This window comes from Alosa alosa, chromosome 16 (assembly GCF_017589495.1).
Source record: "Alosa alosa isolate M-15738 ecotype Scorff River chromosome 16, AALO_Geno_1.1, whole genome shotgun sequence".
In the NCBI taxonomy this organism is placed as follows: Eukaryota; Metazoa; Chordata; class Actinopteri; order Clupeiformes; family Clupeidae; genus Alosa; species Alosa alosa.
In genome coordinates, this window is record NC_063204.1 from 11962626 (window position 1) to 11980125 (window position 17500).

General features: G+C 44.2%; 1 protein-coding gene across 1 annotated transcript in view; it reads right to left on the minus strand.

Annotated features, from left to right (window-relative positions):
* grik4 (glutamate receptor, ionotropic, kainate 4) overlaps positions 1-17500 on the minus strand; it is a 342198-nt gene that overhangs the window by 79553 nt on the left and 245145 nt on the right. The window contains 1 exon segment of the mRNA XM_048265809.1: positions 16823-16876. Within this exon segment, the coding sequence (XP_048121766.1) occupies positions 16823-16876 (54 nt within the window).

Consider the following 17500-nt stretch of genomic DNA (forward strand, 5'->3'; position numbering starts at 1 on the left):
CTCATTTCCTTTATTTCCTAATCTGCTTAAAGGACTCATAAATCATATGGAGTTAGACTGCAATGCTGCAGTGACTACAGGCTGTAGAGATCTATTATTCACAGAATAATGGCTTACACACAGAAATAATGGCTCATTTGGGATGAAAGACACATTATGCTCTCTCAGGCGTAATCTAGTCTTGAGCATGTGTGTGTGTGTGTGATTGACATCCATGTTGAAAAGTGTAAGCCGTTTAAATGACTGGCTTCTGCCCTATCTTTTCCCCTGTCACTCTGTCTCTTGATAATAAATGGGAAGAAGGCGAGGGTGAGACTGAATTAAATTTGGCGTGTAAAATTCTTTTCAAATTGAAAAAGTCAAGGACCTCGAACAAAAAGGCTCGGAGAGAGAGAAATCAGACAGTGAAAGAAAAAAATACATGTCTGAAAGAAAACAGACATGTGTTTTAAAATGCATAAATGCCTGATTGGAGACGTTTGGGGGTTATAGTTCACACGAGTGTGTGCTCTGCTCTGTCATTTAATCAGAGTTTCAGAGATTCTCCCACAACTGGTTAAATCTGACAGAGAGAAAATGAGAAAATGAGAGAGAGAAAGGAAAGAGGACGAGAGAACGAAATGAGACAGAGAGAGAGAGAGAGAGAGAGATCGAAAAGAATGTGTGTCAGAAAGAAATGTCACATGAGAATCAATGGTTTTATCTATGCAAAATGGTAATGCTTGAGAGAGCAAAGTAGAGAAAGAAATGATAGAATGAATACAACAGGGAAGTGACAGAAAGGAACTGTGGCTTTATCAGGGCACACTGATGGAAATGAGTATGTGTGTAGTGCTCCTGCTGGAAATGAGTGTGTGTGTGTGTGTGTGTGTGTGTGTGTGTGTGTGTGTAGTCCTCCTGGTGGAGATGAGTGTATGCGTCTGTAGTCGCTTGTGTAGAGCTCTTGGGCATCTTTATCGACCCCAAGAGAGCGAGTGACTCCCCTGTATCCACCGCCACCGAGCCCCTCTCTCTCCTCCCCCTCATCTGCAGGAGTCCACGACCACGGGGAGACCAGCAGCACATCCTGCTCTCACTTCAGAGAGAGACACACCCGGCCAGCTTTGAGAGGCACAGAGGTATGTAGACAACATGGACATTACATTACATTACTGTACATGACATTGGACATGACTGGACCACATATGTATGGAGAGAACATGAACATGACTGGACCACAGATGTATGTAAACAACATGAACATGACTGGACCAGAGATGTATGTAAACAACATGAACATGACTGGACCACAGATGTATGGAGAGAACATGGACATGACTGGACCACATCAGCTTTCAGTAGCTCAGACATGTGCATGTCTTTGACAACACAGGCAGGGAACTGGCAGAGGGGAAAGACTTGATAGATAGATAGATAGATAGATAGATAGATAGATAGATAAACCAGAAGGCACGGCCTCACTCACTGTAATGGGTCCATAATTGAGCACAATCAAGCAGATACCAGTGTGGCTTCCCTATACGAAACCCTCCTGGTTGGCCACATAGGCTCACTTAGGCAGAGGTATGTAACCAAGGCTTCAGAGAGTCCTACCATGTATTGGTTCTACCTGTGCACTTAACACTGGGGAATTCACAGACATTCTGAAGCCTTTCCACATACAGCAGGGGGAAAAGCAGCCGGTGATTGCTCCCTCTGGGACAAATCTCACTTGAACCTTAGTGGGCTACAGACACATAGTGTTCCCCTGTTCCTGCTAAGGGGTCCTCAAAGCTGGAGTCACACACACACACACACACACACACACACAGGCCTGTGAGATGCCTTCAAATGACTGTTCCATTAGTAGCAGCAGGGAAGTCTCGGCAGCTCTACACACATGCTGGGTCTCACCTAGTGATGGGCTCTTTCACTACACACCCACACACGCACACACACACACACACACACACGCACAAACACACACACACACACACAAACACAGACACACACACACACAGATCTCACCTGCTGTGACCTTATTTGATGAAGTGACACTGAAGAACTCTCCCACTTTTCACTTTCCTCGACACACACACACACACACACACACACATGGATGCAGACACACATCGCCTGCTGCTGCATTTATCATCCTTGGCCCTGACAGCCTAATCTCCAGTGCTCCACTGAGATAAATCATAATTCCCTATTAAGACAGCTACAGGACAGGAGATAATAAAGGAGGCCTCGCTGCTTCAGCTCTTCATAATAAAGGTCGCGACATGAGCCCTAACAGATGTTAGATCACAGATGTTAGATCACTGTGTATACGTGTGTGTGTATGTGTGTGTGTGGGTAATGAGAGTGAGAGCAGAGGCTGATCTGGAGTCAACTAACAGACATGTACCGAACACCCAGAGGTGGACATTTCTGCTATGTATGCCTTCCATCTATGCACTTAGAGCAGGTGATATCACAGATTAGCTGATCCACCTAGACTAGCACAAGAGTTATGCTAATCAGATGGATTAATGAAGGGTTGGAACAAGTATGTGGTAAGAGTTTTACTTTCTAAAGTCGGGATATCAAACAACCACCTCCAGTTCCATCTCTGCAGCGTTTACCGACTCACAGACAGAAAGGGAAAGGCTATCACACACACACACACACACACACACACACACACACACACACACACACACACACACACACACACACACACACACACACACACACACACACACACACAGCTTCTTAAAAGCCCCGGCGCCTCTGGTTTCTCAAGTCCAAATGATGCTAATGTGGAGAGTATACAAACAAAGTCTGGGTTTACAAAGTGCTCTCAGTGAAACTGTGAATAAAGCAGAATCAGAACAGAAGTCTGGGGTATTGACCTTCTTCCATTTCGCCCAGAGATAGACATTTTGTGTTGGGCCATCGCACCCAAAACATTAAATGAAAAGTCTTTTCTGTGGCTTTGGCAGGAAATGGTTTAATACGGGGACTCAAGGCAGAGATACCGAGCCAAAACACAAACAGATAATTACAAAGCAATATGATAATATAACACAAATAAAAAAAAATCCATTAAAAGGTTTGCATGGTTCAAAGCGGGCCCTGCAGGGTAAACATGACTAATGGCTGTTTGGGAGCGGCTACTCCTGGCACTGTGGCTGGGTGTAATAGGAACGAGTTCTAAAAGCAGTGTGCTTGGCCAAGGTCAGTGAACAACGGGCAGCTGGGATGGTAGGCGAGTATGAGTCACGACACGCAGGTGAAAATGAAATGACTTTTTGTGTTGCTGTTTCCAACAAGGCTACAAATCCACTATTAATGACCTGGGTGTGGTGGGGTTCGAGGAGGGGAGGTGGGGTCGGGTTCTGTAGGAGTGTGTGTGTGTGTGCGTGCTGTATGATTGATTTTTCCCCCATAGTTAGAAGACTTCAGGCTTTACACACACAGGCACACACAGACACACACACACACATACAATGTAAATAGAGGTAAGAAGAGTGCGCAAATACACTAATACACGGACTCTGAAGAGAAGTCAGTGCTAAGCCCCATAGAGAGTGGAATTCCTATAAGATGACAGAAATCAATTTAAATAAACCATAGGGAAGATAGAAAGCAATCACTATGGATGCTCCACCAAGCAGTCGATTTAAAGAGACATCTTTTACGTTACCTTTACGTTAGAGGCAGTATGGAACTCATATAAAAATTACACTTGCAGTAAACTGCTTTTAGATGGCGCCTACAAACAATGAACCACACCAATATGATGCTAACATGGATTCATTACTGTGCATGAAAAAAAGCACAGTGATGTATGTTTGTTCCAGTGCTGTTTGTCCCTGTTCTCTCACCTTCCTCTCTATCTCTGCTCAGGTGCTCTGCTTGTAATGACCTTGATTGGCAGCACCTGGCTTGATGATTCATTGGGAGTTACAGTAAAGGCTTCAGGATCAAGTTCCCGAAGAAAGGCTTTTGGGGTGGGGACTGCTGGCTGTCTTGCTGCCGCTCAGCCTGTGATTTCGTCTTGTGTTTTGATTTGGACTTTGTGTCATGTCTATGTAGTGTTTTGTTATGGTTTATCTTGATGTAATAAATCCCACTGGTTGGGTATATTTTAAAAGGTGTTATTGCCAGAGCCATATAAAGGTACCTAGGTACCTTTATATGACTCTGGTTATTGCTATTTATTAGGATTTGGGGTCAGAGGTGGGGTTTTGTTCATCCCTAAAGGGCTACGTAAAGGTGGGGTGTAACACCATGCAATCTTACAATGGATAACAAAGTCTTAATGCACCATCTTCCCTGTGGTTGAACATGACAATGTCTTAATGGGTTACAGTAATACAATTTACATCGAATGAAAAGGTAATATGTTAGTACAATAAACACTTTATGAACTGTTGTAAAACATGCTTTATTCCAATCAGCAAGTAGATTTCTGAAAAGCAGTTCATCAGAGAGGAAAAGCATCAATAATCCATACAGTATGTAGCCTTGGGCAGAATGCTATGAAAGAAATAATGTAATCTTGACAGGCAGAGTTAACATGTTTTAAAATGTGTGTGTGTGTGTGTGTGTGTGTTTGTGTGTGACACCTAGGGACAGAAAATGAGTGAAGGCGACAACAACAGACACAGGCTACATGGCAGCAGTGGATGGCTTTGATACAGCAGCATCTCTCACTGAGTTCACACACACACACACACACACACACAAAGAATATCTGGATCCTCCTGCCACATTTCACCTTCAAATAACACCAGATCACACACACACACACATACACACACACAGACACAGATAAGCACACAGAAACAGACACACACAGACATATGCACACACTTATTCCCTGTGCTGAGAGAGCCAATGAGCTGTGGTGATTTATGTGATCTGGACGAGCAGTTTGAATCTAAGGAGAACAAATTACTCTGACACACAAACACACACGCACTCATGCATATAAACATATACCCACATAGACAAGCTATCACACACAAACACACACACACACACGCACTCATGCATATAAACATATACCCACATAGACAGGCTATCACACACACACACACACAAAGCCATGTCACATCCAGACAGGGTCATAGGCGCTACATACCAATAGAGAAAAGGAGAGCGACATGAACCCACTGACCCTCCCGTCATGACACAAACACACACACACACACATGAACATATACCCTCAAAGACAGAGACGCACACACACACACACACACCTTTATCCTGATGGCCTCTGATTTTGATTTCCTGGACTAATGAGCTGCTGATTAAAGTGACTGGTGGTGGACACATACAGCTACATGAATAATGTTTACTCTGAGCAGAGACCAGAGTGTGTGTGTGTGTGTGTGTGTGTGTGATCTTTCTAGGGACTCATCTGTGAGTGCAAGACTAATTCTCACGGCTCCATTATTCTCCCCCATCAGGGACAGTCTTGAGTTTGAAGTCCTTAATACATACACACTTGATGTGTATGTATGCCAGTGTGTGTGTGTGTCTGTGTGTGTGTGTGTGAGTGTCTGCATTCCAGGGCCTCATTGCTGAGAGTGTTGAGTCTCAGGTCCTGATGATGAATCAGCATCCACTGCCCACATGCAGAGTAGCTAACTACCACCGACACTGCTGCTTTGCTAAGCTAAGGTTCCTCCATTAACCATTAAAGGTACACTATGCAGGTTTAAGTATTTTTGGCGACTGTAGAGCTCCCTCTAGCAAACTTTTTGTGTCTTATCCCCCCTGTACACCATGAAAATGCTTTTGTTGTGGAGGTGAAGGATTAACAACAGGCAAAAACTCTCTCCAAAGAGCAATATCTATTGAATGTTTCACGATTCTCACGAGATTTGTCGGGCTGCCATTCTTGAAGTTGCATGGCTGGTTTCTCGGCCTATTACAATTTCGTTTACCATCAAATTGCCTTCGTACTGTAAAGGTGCAAATATTGCATAGTGTACCTTTAACCCTCTCCAGCCAGTATGCCTCTGACTCACCTCTTACACAGCAGCATGGGTTGGGGCAGTCAGCTGATTGGCTCCACTAAACAGTGAACCAAAGAGAGTGTGTGACGAATGCTACCAAGGAGAGTGTGTATGACGAGCACTCTTCGTGAAGACGTGCGGACATGAACAATCTCTAATCACTGATGAATGATGATGTATTGCTGACACCCGATGAGAGAGAGAGAGGGAGAGAGAGAGAGAGAGAGAGAGGGAGAGAGAGAGAGAGAGAGGGAGAGAGGGAGAGAGGGAGAGAGAGAAAGAGAGACTCTTATTTATATTTATCTTAATTTCATTTAAAACAATCCAATGCACCTTAATGTATACTGGGAAGTCTTTCATCTTGACTGCCATGAATCAACATACAAATGTACTTACTGTTCCCTTGAGGAAGTTTTGAGCAAAAGATTTTTTGGCTTCCTTGCTGTCTTTGGTTTTAATATTATATATTTTGGTTTCATTAATAAAAGTAATACTTTTTTTTTATTATTGTTAATGGATTTGCACAAATGTGAACCACTTCAAATGTTCTGAAACAAAAATAATTCAGAACTCTTGTTAATTTATCATTGCAAGGTATTCTTTCTGAGGTGACTTTGATGTTGATGCAAAAAACCTTTTTCTTGGATGTACATTGTGGCTTAGAGTTTATATGCAAATGTACTTTAACAACAAACTTTTCATTTGCATCCGTTCAGTTTGACAGTTCCTGTTGGCCAAAGTGACTTTCCACTGTTGCTGATTTGAGCTAGAATCCATGCTGAGTGCGAAGAACGCGTTGCTAGGTGACAGTGTAGTGAGTAGATCATTGAATGGAATGCTAGGCATCGCTGTTCTAACAATCTTATTCTTTAATGATCCAGCTCAACAATTGTCTATAGGGAAAGGCTGTGTTGGTTTAGGACATAACTCTCATATCAGAAGGTGAACTAGTGTATTATGTAACAGTAGCCATATGTATATGTAACGGTGCTGCGCAGTGTATATGTGCAGTGGATCTTTTCCTTTAGGCGGGGATCACACTGGAAATAACAAAGTGGCAGCGGTAAGGGTAACGCAACGCTCAGACCATAATAAGTTCTATCTTGTTATTATTGCCTAAACTGACAATTGAATACGCTCGTGTTGTGCTTTGGAAGTTGAACCAAGTTCAACCATAGACAGTAAAAGAAATGGACGAACAGACTCCGTCGTTCTCAATGGGAGGGTACTGAGTCATTTTTCAGTTGGTCCCCCCAGTACTGCGCAGACTCGCACTTAACTTTGTGACGTTAGCCATCGAACTGAACTCATATGATAGATACAGAGAAATTCTTCTCACACTTCCTTCGCCTTGAAAGTCATCAAAGTTAAACATTTATTTATGTATTATTATTAATATCATCCTCACAAGTGATATCAAGTCGTGTTAATGTTGAAACTACCACACCTGATCATCTTCAAAAACAGTCATGGTAAAACAAAACAAAAAAGTTACAGCCTTGAGGCTAATCTTCTTTCCACTTTTCTGACCTACGGTCAATCCATCGAAAACCTCTGAAATGATTATCGTTAGACTACCTAACGGTAAAACTACTGTTTTTCATTAGGTTTACTTGCCTCTATGCTTTACCTTAACATAGGCTACAATGCTATTGTAGGCTACATAGCTTTGTTCACGAGTTTCCGTGCTGGCTGGACTACGCTTCTTATCCAAACAATACGGTTATCTCCCTTCAGTGCGTTAGCTTCCCTTCAACTGGACATGCTAACCATTCTTCTTACGGAACCTAACGTTACGCATTTGGGTAGTCGAGTCTTGTTTTGCCTTTTATTGTTTATGTAGATAACACAGAAGCTAAAATATCGGCACATGATATATGTTATATGAAGTTATGGGAGTTCAAAAAAATCCTAAATGAATGGGCGTTCTATGAGGTTAGCAGAGAGTTGATAACCACCGCTACATCAATGCTTCTACTTCCGGGAATTCGCCTGCCCCCTTGAGTTCAACGCTCAGCTTGTTCAACGCTAGCACTGCAACCGTTCTGCTGCCGTACCATAGAGAACAATAGGAAACCTTCCACTTGCCGCTGGTCAGTGTGATCCCTGCCTTAAGGGCTTTAAGAGACATGCTAGTGAGAGATGCTAAGACCCATGAGTTTGCTAGCCCACGTCCAGTCCCATGATGGTGCTGCAAGTGGCTGGTTCGAGTCGGGGCAGGTGCAGAGCATACCTGACGGTCAGGAAAACACAACACAGGTTACACACACCCTGTTTATTAGAGCTTAGTGACTAATAAAAAGGCCTGAAAATGTGCTTAAGGTAGCCACTACTTCCTGATCAACCTCACTGTACATGCTTATGCTTTTATTTATGTTTATGGTATTTAGCAGACCTTACATCAATGATGCTGTTTTAGTTTTAACTTTAGTGTCATTGGATCTCTCCTTCTCTCTCTCAATTTTTCCACTACACACACACACACACACACACACAAAGACATGCCGCAGCAAAACAGAATTTTTCAGTGCATGTTCTGACAGTTGCTGGGAGAGTTGCTGCCCAACGTTTCGGCTGAGTGGCGATTCTCTACGGATCTTTCTGGAAGCGACGGTCTGAAATAACATTAGTCTGACAGAGGAAGAGGAATGGCTGCTATTACCTTCCTGTGAGCCACTACATCACTCAGCCTGCACCTTCCTGAATCAACCCAACCGTACACTCAGGAAAATGGCTCTGAGGGAACAAACGCTGAAGTAAAGAAAATAAGAGAAGAGAGCTTTGCTTGTCCGAGAGGTAAATCGGACCAATTTATCACTAATGAGGTGCTGGATAATCCTGGACATAAACACCAACACAAACTCATTGTGTGTGTGCGTGTGTGTGTGTGTGTGTGTGTGTTTGTTTGTGTGTGTTTGTTTGTTTGTTTGTTTGTGTTGTGTGTGTGTGTGTGTGTGTGTGTGTGTGTGTGTGAGAGAGTGTACATGTGTGTGTGTGTGTTTGTTTGTGTGTGTATCTGTGTGTGTATCTGTGTGGATGTGTCACCCAAACTGATGGGATGCATCTCCTCTCCTCTCTTCTCCCTGTCCATCTCAGCCTCCTCTAAGCTCCTCTCCAAAGCCTCCCTTTCTTAGGCCTCCTCCGGTCCTCTCCTCTCTCCCCTCCGTATCTCTCTGACCTCCTGCTCCATTAGGCCTTCAGCTCCTATACAATCTCCTTCGCTAATCCTACACACACACACACACACACCTCTCTCTCTCACACACACACACACACACACAACTTTATTAGGCCACTGAACTTCCAGGTCAGTTTTAGCTAAACACTCCAACTCCCCTCCCTCATCATTCCGCAGCACTGACGGACAAACTCAGCAGGTCTCACCTTACATCAGCTCTGTCACACACACACACACACACACATACACACACTCAGCAGGTCTCACCTTACTGTACATCAGCTCTGTCACATGTTTCACTGTTTTTTCCTGTAACACCCCTCTTTCATTTCAGTGTCCTCACACATCTTACTGCCCCCCCCCTCCAATAGTGTTTCATCCCTCTAAAAGCAGCACAACAGCTCACATGAGACTTCTTTCAGTCACAGACACTTTCTCTTACATGGACCGGCACTCCCTAGCTTTTCTCCCTCTTATTGTCCTCCATGACTATTTTATCCTTATTTTCCATATATTCCTCTTCATCCTTCTTCTGGTCATCACGCTAACATTACGTAACACGTGAATATGTAGTGATGCTGGTGTTAGTGCCTGAAGTACTCCGTCACATCTCATGGTACTCACCCTTAATGTGTTTACATTATACTGGTATGTGTACCGTTAACTATTTTGTTTGGTCTTAACCCAAACACATACACAGTAGACACAGACACAAACACACCAACACACCCCACATGCAAAGAGTTTCACCCCTCCACTGACTCCAAACCCTTTGTGTATGTGTGTGCATTTGTGTGTGTGTGTGTGTGTGTGTGTATCCCCACCACTGGTGTCCTTGTATAACAGGTCTAGAGTTCCCCCTGGCTATTTGTAGCACCACTGACCGAATACGAGCTGGAGCAGACTGCTGCGGTTTGCCCCGCGTGAGGGGGCCTCTGCTCCCATCATTAACCCAGCAACCAGCCTCCATGCCCAGCCTTGTCCTCCCAGAAACCAGCCTCCATCCCCGGCCTTATCAACCCAGCAACCAGCCTCCATCCCCGGCCTTATTCTCCTAGTAACCAGTCTACAGTCCAGGTCTTGTTCTCCCAGCACATGGTCTCCTCATACTCTATATCCACACTACAGCACACAGACTCCTTAATACATCCACAATCATCACAGTTTACCCTTCAAAGACGCAGCATCATCCACTAGGGGTAGAAGAGAGCAGAGAGGGTCCTTAAGATGGGGAGAGTGATCATGCATCACATGGCTCCATCTCATGTAAGGGATAACGGCCGCCGAGGTGTCCTGTTATACGGAATTAATGGACGAGGGCGAGGGGCAAAGAACTCCCCGACGCGCAGCGAAGTTTGGCGTTTGGTCCACAGAAAAAAGTTCACGTTCGAGGTGGTAAAACGGCCCCGATGCGCCAGCGGAGCTATTTTACTTAGCCTACTGCCATATAACTAGCTAACTAGCTCCGTCATTATGCTACGATGTTGCTATGAATGTTGCTCTATTTTACAGCTCTAAAGTGCAATGTGACAGTTCATTTAAACTTCACAGCGAGTTTGGCAAATTAATATACAACTGTGATACAGGCAAAAAGCTACTTCATAGGTGAGCATACAACGGTTATTCCATGTTCTAAAGAACACATGACAATGGGAAATTCAATAAGGTTAATGCATTGTTAATTCATACAAAATATACTGGGCTTAGAGTTATGAAACAAATAAATGCTTTGAACAATCACCTCCTTTTGTAAACATCGTCATACCACTGATTTCAATAACTGAAATGTGTGTGTATGTGTGTGTGCGCGTGTTTGTGTGTGTACTGTATGTGTGCTTTGTGTGTGTGTGCTTTGTGTATATGTGTGTTTTTGTGTGTCTTGTGTGTCTGTGTGTTGGTGTGTGTTGATGTGTGTGTATTCATGTGTAAGCACAGATCTCTGTACACCAGGCCCAAGCTCCCATCTCCAGTAGCCAGAGTGGATCCATCTAGTAATTAGCGGCCAGACTGATTGCTATAATTAGCCCAATTAGTCTGTATTGAGGGGAGTGTCATAGTGCACTGTGAGTGTTTTTAAGCTGCCTGCCTTTGTCTCTTTACCTTCACTCAGGCTGGAAAAGGAATGAGTCAGGAAGCACCAGCAAATGGCTAACACAAAAGAGCCAGTCCTGTAGTTTCTGCATTGTGGCTAATCACAACTTAGATGAAGCAAATGAGGTATTATGACAAAGGAAATTATGGCCAATTAAGTCTCCAGCAAATTACTTAAACGCAGTATAGTGGATTAAAGCTTGCTTCTTGAAGTCATATCACTGTGATATGTCCTCTCTCTTTCTCTTTACTTCTTTCAGTTTTAATTAGTGTGCATCCTCATACCCAAATGAGCTGATTATGATTATGACACCCAGTCCACACAAATTAGAACTTGAAAGTTTTAGATGCGGCATAGAAACGTAGCCTCAGTTGCTTACTTTCATTTTCAATGATAGCGAACAACCTCACGGAATTATATGAAAGAGGTGATTTATAGCTCAAAACGTGTTGCCTCTGTCATAGTATTGCAAAGGTCATTATAGCAAAGATCATTGATATACGTAATTCGTGATTGAACGAACCTCTGAACATTGGGCACGTCTGTTCATTTGAATGGAATTTACAGCGGAACTTGTAATCTTCTGCAGCATTCTGAAAAGCTGTATAATAGGCGAATGATAGGCTCCTTTTACAATAGTTATAGAAAAGCATTGTTTAGTTTTGGCCGGTAAAAAATATGTCTGGCCGGTAATTATTTTGTATTTTATATCTACCAGCCATTTTGGCTAGTAAGCCAAAAAGCTAATTGTGTCACCTGGCTGTCACACAGCCATAGGATGACAGCCTGGCCTCACACTCCTTGTGCCTCTGCTTGTTTTCATCTTACTGATTAGTCTGGCTATTCTCAATGAGTTTATGATTCCCTCAGCCACCAGGATGGCAGGTCAATCAGTGAATGAGAGGGGATAACATTAGTTTTGAAATTGAAAGTGGCTGTGGTAAATGGTAGTAGCAACCCCTGCAACAAAAATGCAATCGAAAGAATGTGCATTGTTTCCTGACTGCCGATGCGGTTTACTATCAGTTTGTAAAGATTAGGTGAAGTAGGAAGAAACATTGCGTTTCCCTAATCAATGTAATTGGTTACCACACACCAAAATTTCCACACACCAAAATTTCCACACACCAAAATTTCCACACACCAAAATTTCGCTTCGCTCTCATTGAGGTTAAATGGAGACGAAATTCGCCCTGGTTGGACGAAATGAGAGCGAATCGCAGAGGCAGGCGAAACAAAGTTGGCAAAAGTTTAAATTGAAATGAGGACCATTCGAGAACCAATCATGTCCGCATGTTTGTGTTTGGAGGCGGGAGTTACAAAAAAGTCTGACCAAGATGGCGGAGACTACCTGAGCTGTAACATTTTGCTGTACAAAATTTGTATGTGATAAAAATGTTTCTACACGAACATTGGTACTTGTTCAACACAAATTGTGGTTTATATGCCACACGAACCTAGTCAGGGCACATACACAACTAAATAGACCACTGTATGTTAGTTTAAACACTCAAACTTTTCAGCTAGCCGAAAGGCCAACTGCTAGTATGTTCGGACATTGGATTTCATTGTAAGCCTAGCCAGGCAGCTAGGCTACATACTGCAACATAGTTATGAAATATATTATGTTTTAGTGACCTTGTTTCTATGAACATGAATTGTTGTTTATAGGCAACATCAACTTAGTCGAGGCATAAAGGCCCCTGGATATCTTCATTAAGTACTTACACTTTTGAACTAGCTGATAGCCTATTAACTTACTTGCCACCACTGACTAGACAATGCAGTCAAATGGTTAGCGGTTTGGCCGTCACGCCCCCTGAGGCAAAATTTCGCTGGCCGAAATTCACAAGGTGTTTTGCTATTGTGTAAACTGACCGTTAGGGTGGACTGATGATTTCAAAATTCACACAAATTCTACACCCATTACGATGCTAGGGTTGGAAACATTTCCCAATTGTGAGCAGCAAGACTCCCTAGAAAAGGAAGTGACAGAGTCTGGTGAAACCAGACTAAAAGGATGGCACTGGACATCTAGAATGAGTCCCCTCCCCCAGATCGATACAGGAGATGATGGGACATGTCATATAAACAGACCATAAGAGATAGAGAGGGAGAGAGACAGAGAGAGGGTGTAGTGTGGCAGAGAGAGAGGATGTCATGGCAGAGAGAGAGAGAGAGAGGGTGTCATGTGGTAGAGATAAAGAGAGAAAGAGAGAGAGGGTGTCATGTGGTAGAGAGAAATAGAGAAAGAGAGAGAGGGTGTCATGTGGTAGAGAGAGAGAGAGACTACTGTGTGTGTGTGTGTGTGTCTCTTCATCCTCTCTGTCAGCCTTGACAAATGTTCCCTCTGCCTGCTGCAGTCTCTACTGTGGGGAGGAAGACTGGCCTTATCACAGGGAGCCGGCTCATTCGTTTAGGCACCCATCGAGAGAGATAGAGAGAGAGAGCGAGAGAGAGAGAGAGAGAGAGAGAGAGAGAGAGAGAGAGAGAGAGAGAGAGAGAGAGACACCCTCCTTTACACCCACACTAGGGAATAACCCCACAAATCACCACATAAAGGCCAGGATGCCATCAGCAATAGCAATCAGACCCTTGTTAATAGGAAATAGGATTTCTGTGAGAAAAGATTCACGTTGTCTGAAACTTCTGAAGCATACTCAACCCTAACCCTTGGTTTCACCAAAAGTTAACAATCTGCCCTCCTCCAGTTGTTCCACATAGTTAGTTTTGCTTGGCCAATCAAGAAATGCATGAAGGTGCACAGTTCCTATTTGTTTTTTGAGTATTTGACTACAAAGATGAACAGTTCTTTTTAAAAAGTAAACAGAGAGGGAGAGAGGAAGAGAGAGAGAGCTAGAGAGAGCTAGAGAGAGAGAGAGAGAGAGAGAGAGAAGAAGCAACTGTACCAGTCAGATTGGCACATGAGGTCACAGCCCAGGGATCCACCTAGTGACAGACTCAGTCGGTGTTTCAGCGAAGGGAAAATAGCCACAATCTAAGCCAGAGAGCACTACACTGCAAGGGCAAAGACTCCAGAGACACCACAGGCACTTAACGCATTACAGAATTCAGAGCACTCTGCAATACTCTTAAGAGAGTAAACACCACACATGCTATATGGTAGCTGTACCTATTCAGCACACTGTATCTACCACACAGTTCCATATCAGCAACATATTGGTGCTTGCACATTGCATATTTGCACATGGCATCCACCATATTTACAACATACACATGCCATATTAACTCCATCCTACTCTATAAGGTTATATACTATATCCATTCAGAGCATATAAGGAGCATATTGATGAAATTGTATAGCTGAGGGACAATAGACTTTATAACCTTGACACTGCCCATGTTATGTGTGGTGCAGCCTGTATGGCAGGTGTGTGTGTGTGTGTGTGTGTGTGTGTGTGTTTGGGGGTGGCTGCTGTGCGTGGTGCAGCCTGTATGGCAGGTGTGTGTGTATGTGTGTGTCTGTGTGTGTGTGTGTGTGTGTGTTTGGGGGTGGCTGCTGTGCGTGGTGCAGACTGTATGGCAGGTGTGTGTGTATGTGTGTGTGTGTGTGTGTGTGTGTGTTTGTGTGTGTGTGTGTGTTTAGGGGTAGCTGCCCATGTTGTGTGTGTGGTGCAGCCTGTATGGCAGGTGTGTAATGAAGGTTAATATGTGCAGATAGAATCACATGAGCTAAAACGCGGCGAGCGAGATCTCATCGCGAGCGATGCTGCTGTCTCCGCCACTGCTGTTGCCACGGCATCCTCCCTGCCATGTAAATAGGATTAGTAATCACACCATCTCTCAATCTGTCCCGGGCCCCCGATGGAGAAAACGCCTCGCCGCTCCCCACAGCGTGGACGGAATAATGAGATGCGTCCGTGACAACCGCCCCGGCGCTCCGGTCTGGTTGCCAGGCGCCACCAAACAGGTGGGAGGGGTTGGGGTGGGGGTGGGGAGGGATTGGTGGTTTGGGGGGACAGCGGGGAAATCAACGACAGCGACCTTCTCTCACACCTTTTATGGAAATGAGATTGGTGTGTGTTTCCGGTGTGTTCAGGGGAATATGAGAGATTGTGTGTTTTCTAGATTACTTATTTAGATAGATTATTATTGCTGCTGGTTCACCAACCCTGCACTTTAGCACTGTGTATGGTAATGATATGACAGAGACACCAGCATGTAATCAGAATACACATCAGCATGCTACAACAGAGACACCAGGCCATGCAATTGACAGATCCATCAACGAGGGACACCAGAATATAGTATGACTATCACCTCTTATTCAAGCGTGTGTTATCACAGGATGTGTCTGCGTATGGCATCTGACCACACCTGACACTAGACAGATTTGCATATACAGTATAAACATGTGTAACCTGCGCGGTTCTGTACACGTCCAGACTCTGTGCGCGTATGTTGGTTAGAGCATGTGTGTGTGTGTGTGTGTGTGTGTGTGTGTGTGTGTGTCTGTTAGTAAGAATGTGTGTGTGTGTATATGTGTGTGTGTGTGTGTGTGTGTGTGTGTGTGTGTGTGTGTGTGTGTGTGTGTGTGTGTGTGTGTGTGCATAACAGTGCATGAGTGAGTGTGAGTCAGTGTCAGTGTCACTGTGAATGTGTGTGTGTGTATGTGTGTGTGAGTGTGTGTGTGTGAGAGTGTGTGTGTCTATGTGTGTGTGTGTGTGTGTGTGTGTGTGTATGTGTGTGTGTGTGTGTGTGTGTGTGTGTGTGTGTGTGTGTGTGTTTGCGCATAACAGTGCATGAGTGAGTGTGAGTCAGTGTCAGTGTCACTGTGTATGTGTGTGTGTGTGTGTGAGTGTGTGTGTGTGTGTCTATGTGTGTGTGTGTGTGTGTGTGTATGTGTGTGAGAGAGAGAGGGAGAGAGTTAGTGTCACTGTGTGTGTGTGTGTGTGTGTGTGGAAGTATGCTGGTGTTTCAGTGACACTTTGGCCCCTCTGTGCAGTCAGGCCAGTGCTCAGCAGATGGGGAGGGAGATGGAACTGGAAGGGGGTGGTGGGGGCAGACTGCGGGTCTGAAATACTCCGAATAATAATGAAACTAGGACATGGCCTAGGAGCTTATTTAGAAAATAACTTTTGACAAACTTTTTGTTGGGAGGACTAGCCTGTTCGTTGACAAAACTCACAGGCCCTATTTTGGCTTTTTGCTGCGGCCTCGTACAAAAGGGGAGGAGAGAAATGCAGAGGCCCGCGCTGTTTCGCTCGAGGTCGACAGCGAAGCCCCTGAGCAAGAAGCTTAATGGCTCCCGCTCCACAGAGAACATGGGAGGTGTGAGGAAGTCTTGCTATTACACAGGGAAAAGCTGTTTATTACAAAATATTGCATTGTAGAACAGCATTACGGCAATCCACCCTGATCCATCATGGTAAGAGCATTAACCTGTGGGTGCACCGCGAGAGCACAAACACACAACTACACACACACACACACACACACACGCACACACACACACACACACACACACACACACACTCTCCTCCACAATCCAAAAGTACACGTAGCTTTGTTTGGAAAATACAGGACAAGCCTACTTACCAGTGATGTGAAGATGTACGTGTAATAGACAGACAGCATTCCCAGCTCTGATGCCTGGCAAAGAGACACAAAGGGGAGAGAGAGAGAGAGAGAGAGAGAGAGAGAGAGAGAGAGAGAGAGAGAGAGAGAGTTCATAAGGAGGGGGAGTGAGAGAGGGAGAGGAGGAGAGAAGATGGAGGGGATTGTGAAGATGAGGCAGATGAATGGACAAAGGGAGAGAAAGGGAGAGAAAGAGAGAGCAAGAGAGCATGCATTTACATTCAATTCAGATTTAAAGGACTCTGTTCAAACAATGACTTCATCTAAAGCAATTAGCAATTAATGTGGATCCCATAATGCAACAGTAGCTTTATGTAGATGATTACATCTGTGCTGTGTCTCAGGTGTTAAGGCCACAGCAGTGCTCTCAGACGTGTCTGGAGCTGAACTCCATCTGATTGGGTGTGTCAGTAGGCTATGGTGGTTAGAGTACGGTATGTGTGTGGGTCATTAACAAATAAGGCTTTTAATCACATTCTCAAAACAGTTAACACCCGTGTCTGAACAAAAGCACTCTGGACAAAATGACACATTTTGCTTGCAAAAGGCTGTTACTCTCTCAAAACACTTAAAACATGCAGCAAAAGCAAATCTTGCCTTCAAACACTACAACTTGTTGCCAATTCAAAAACACTCTTT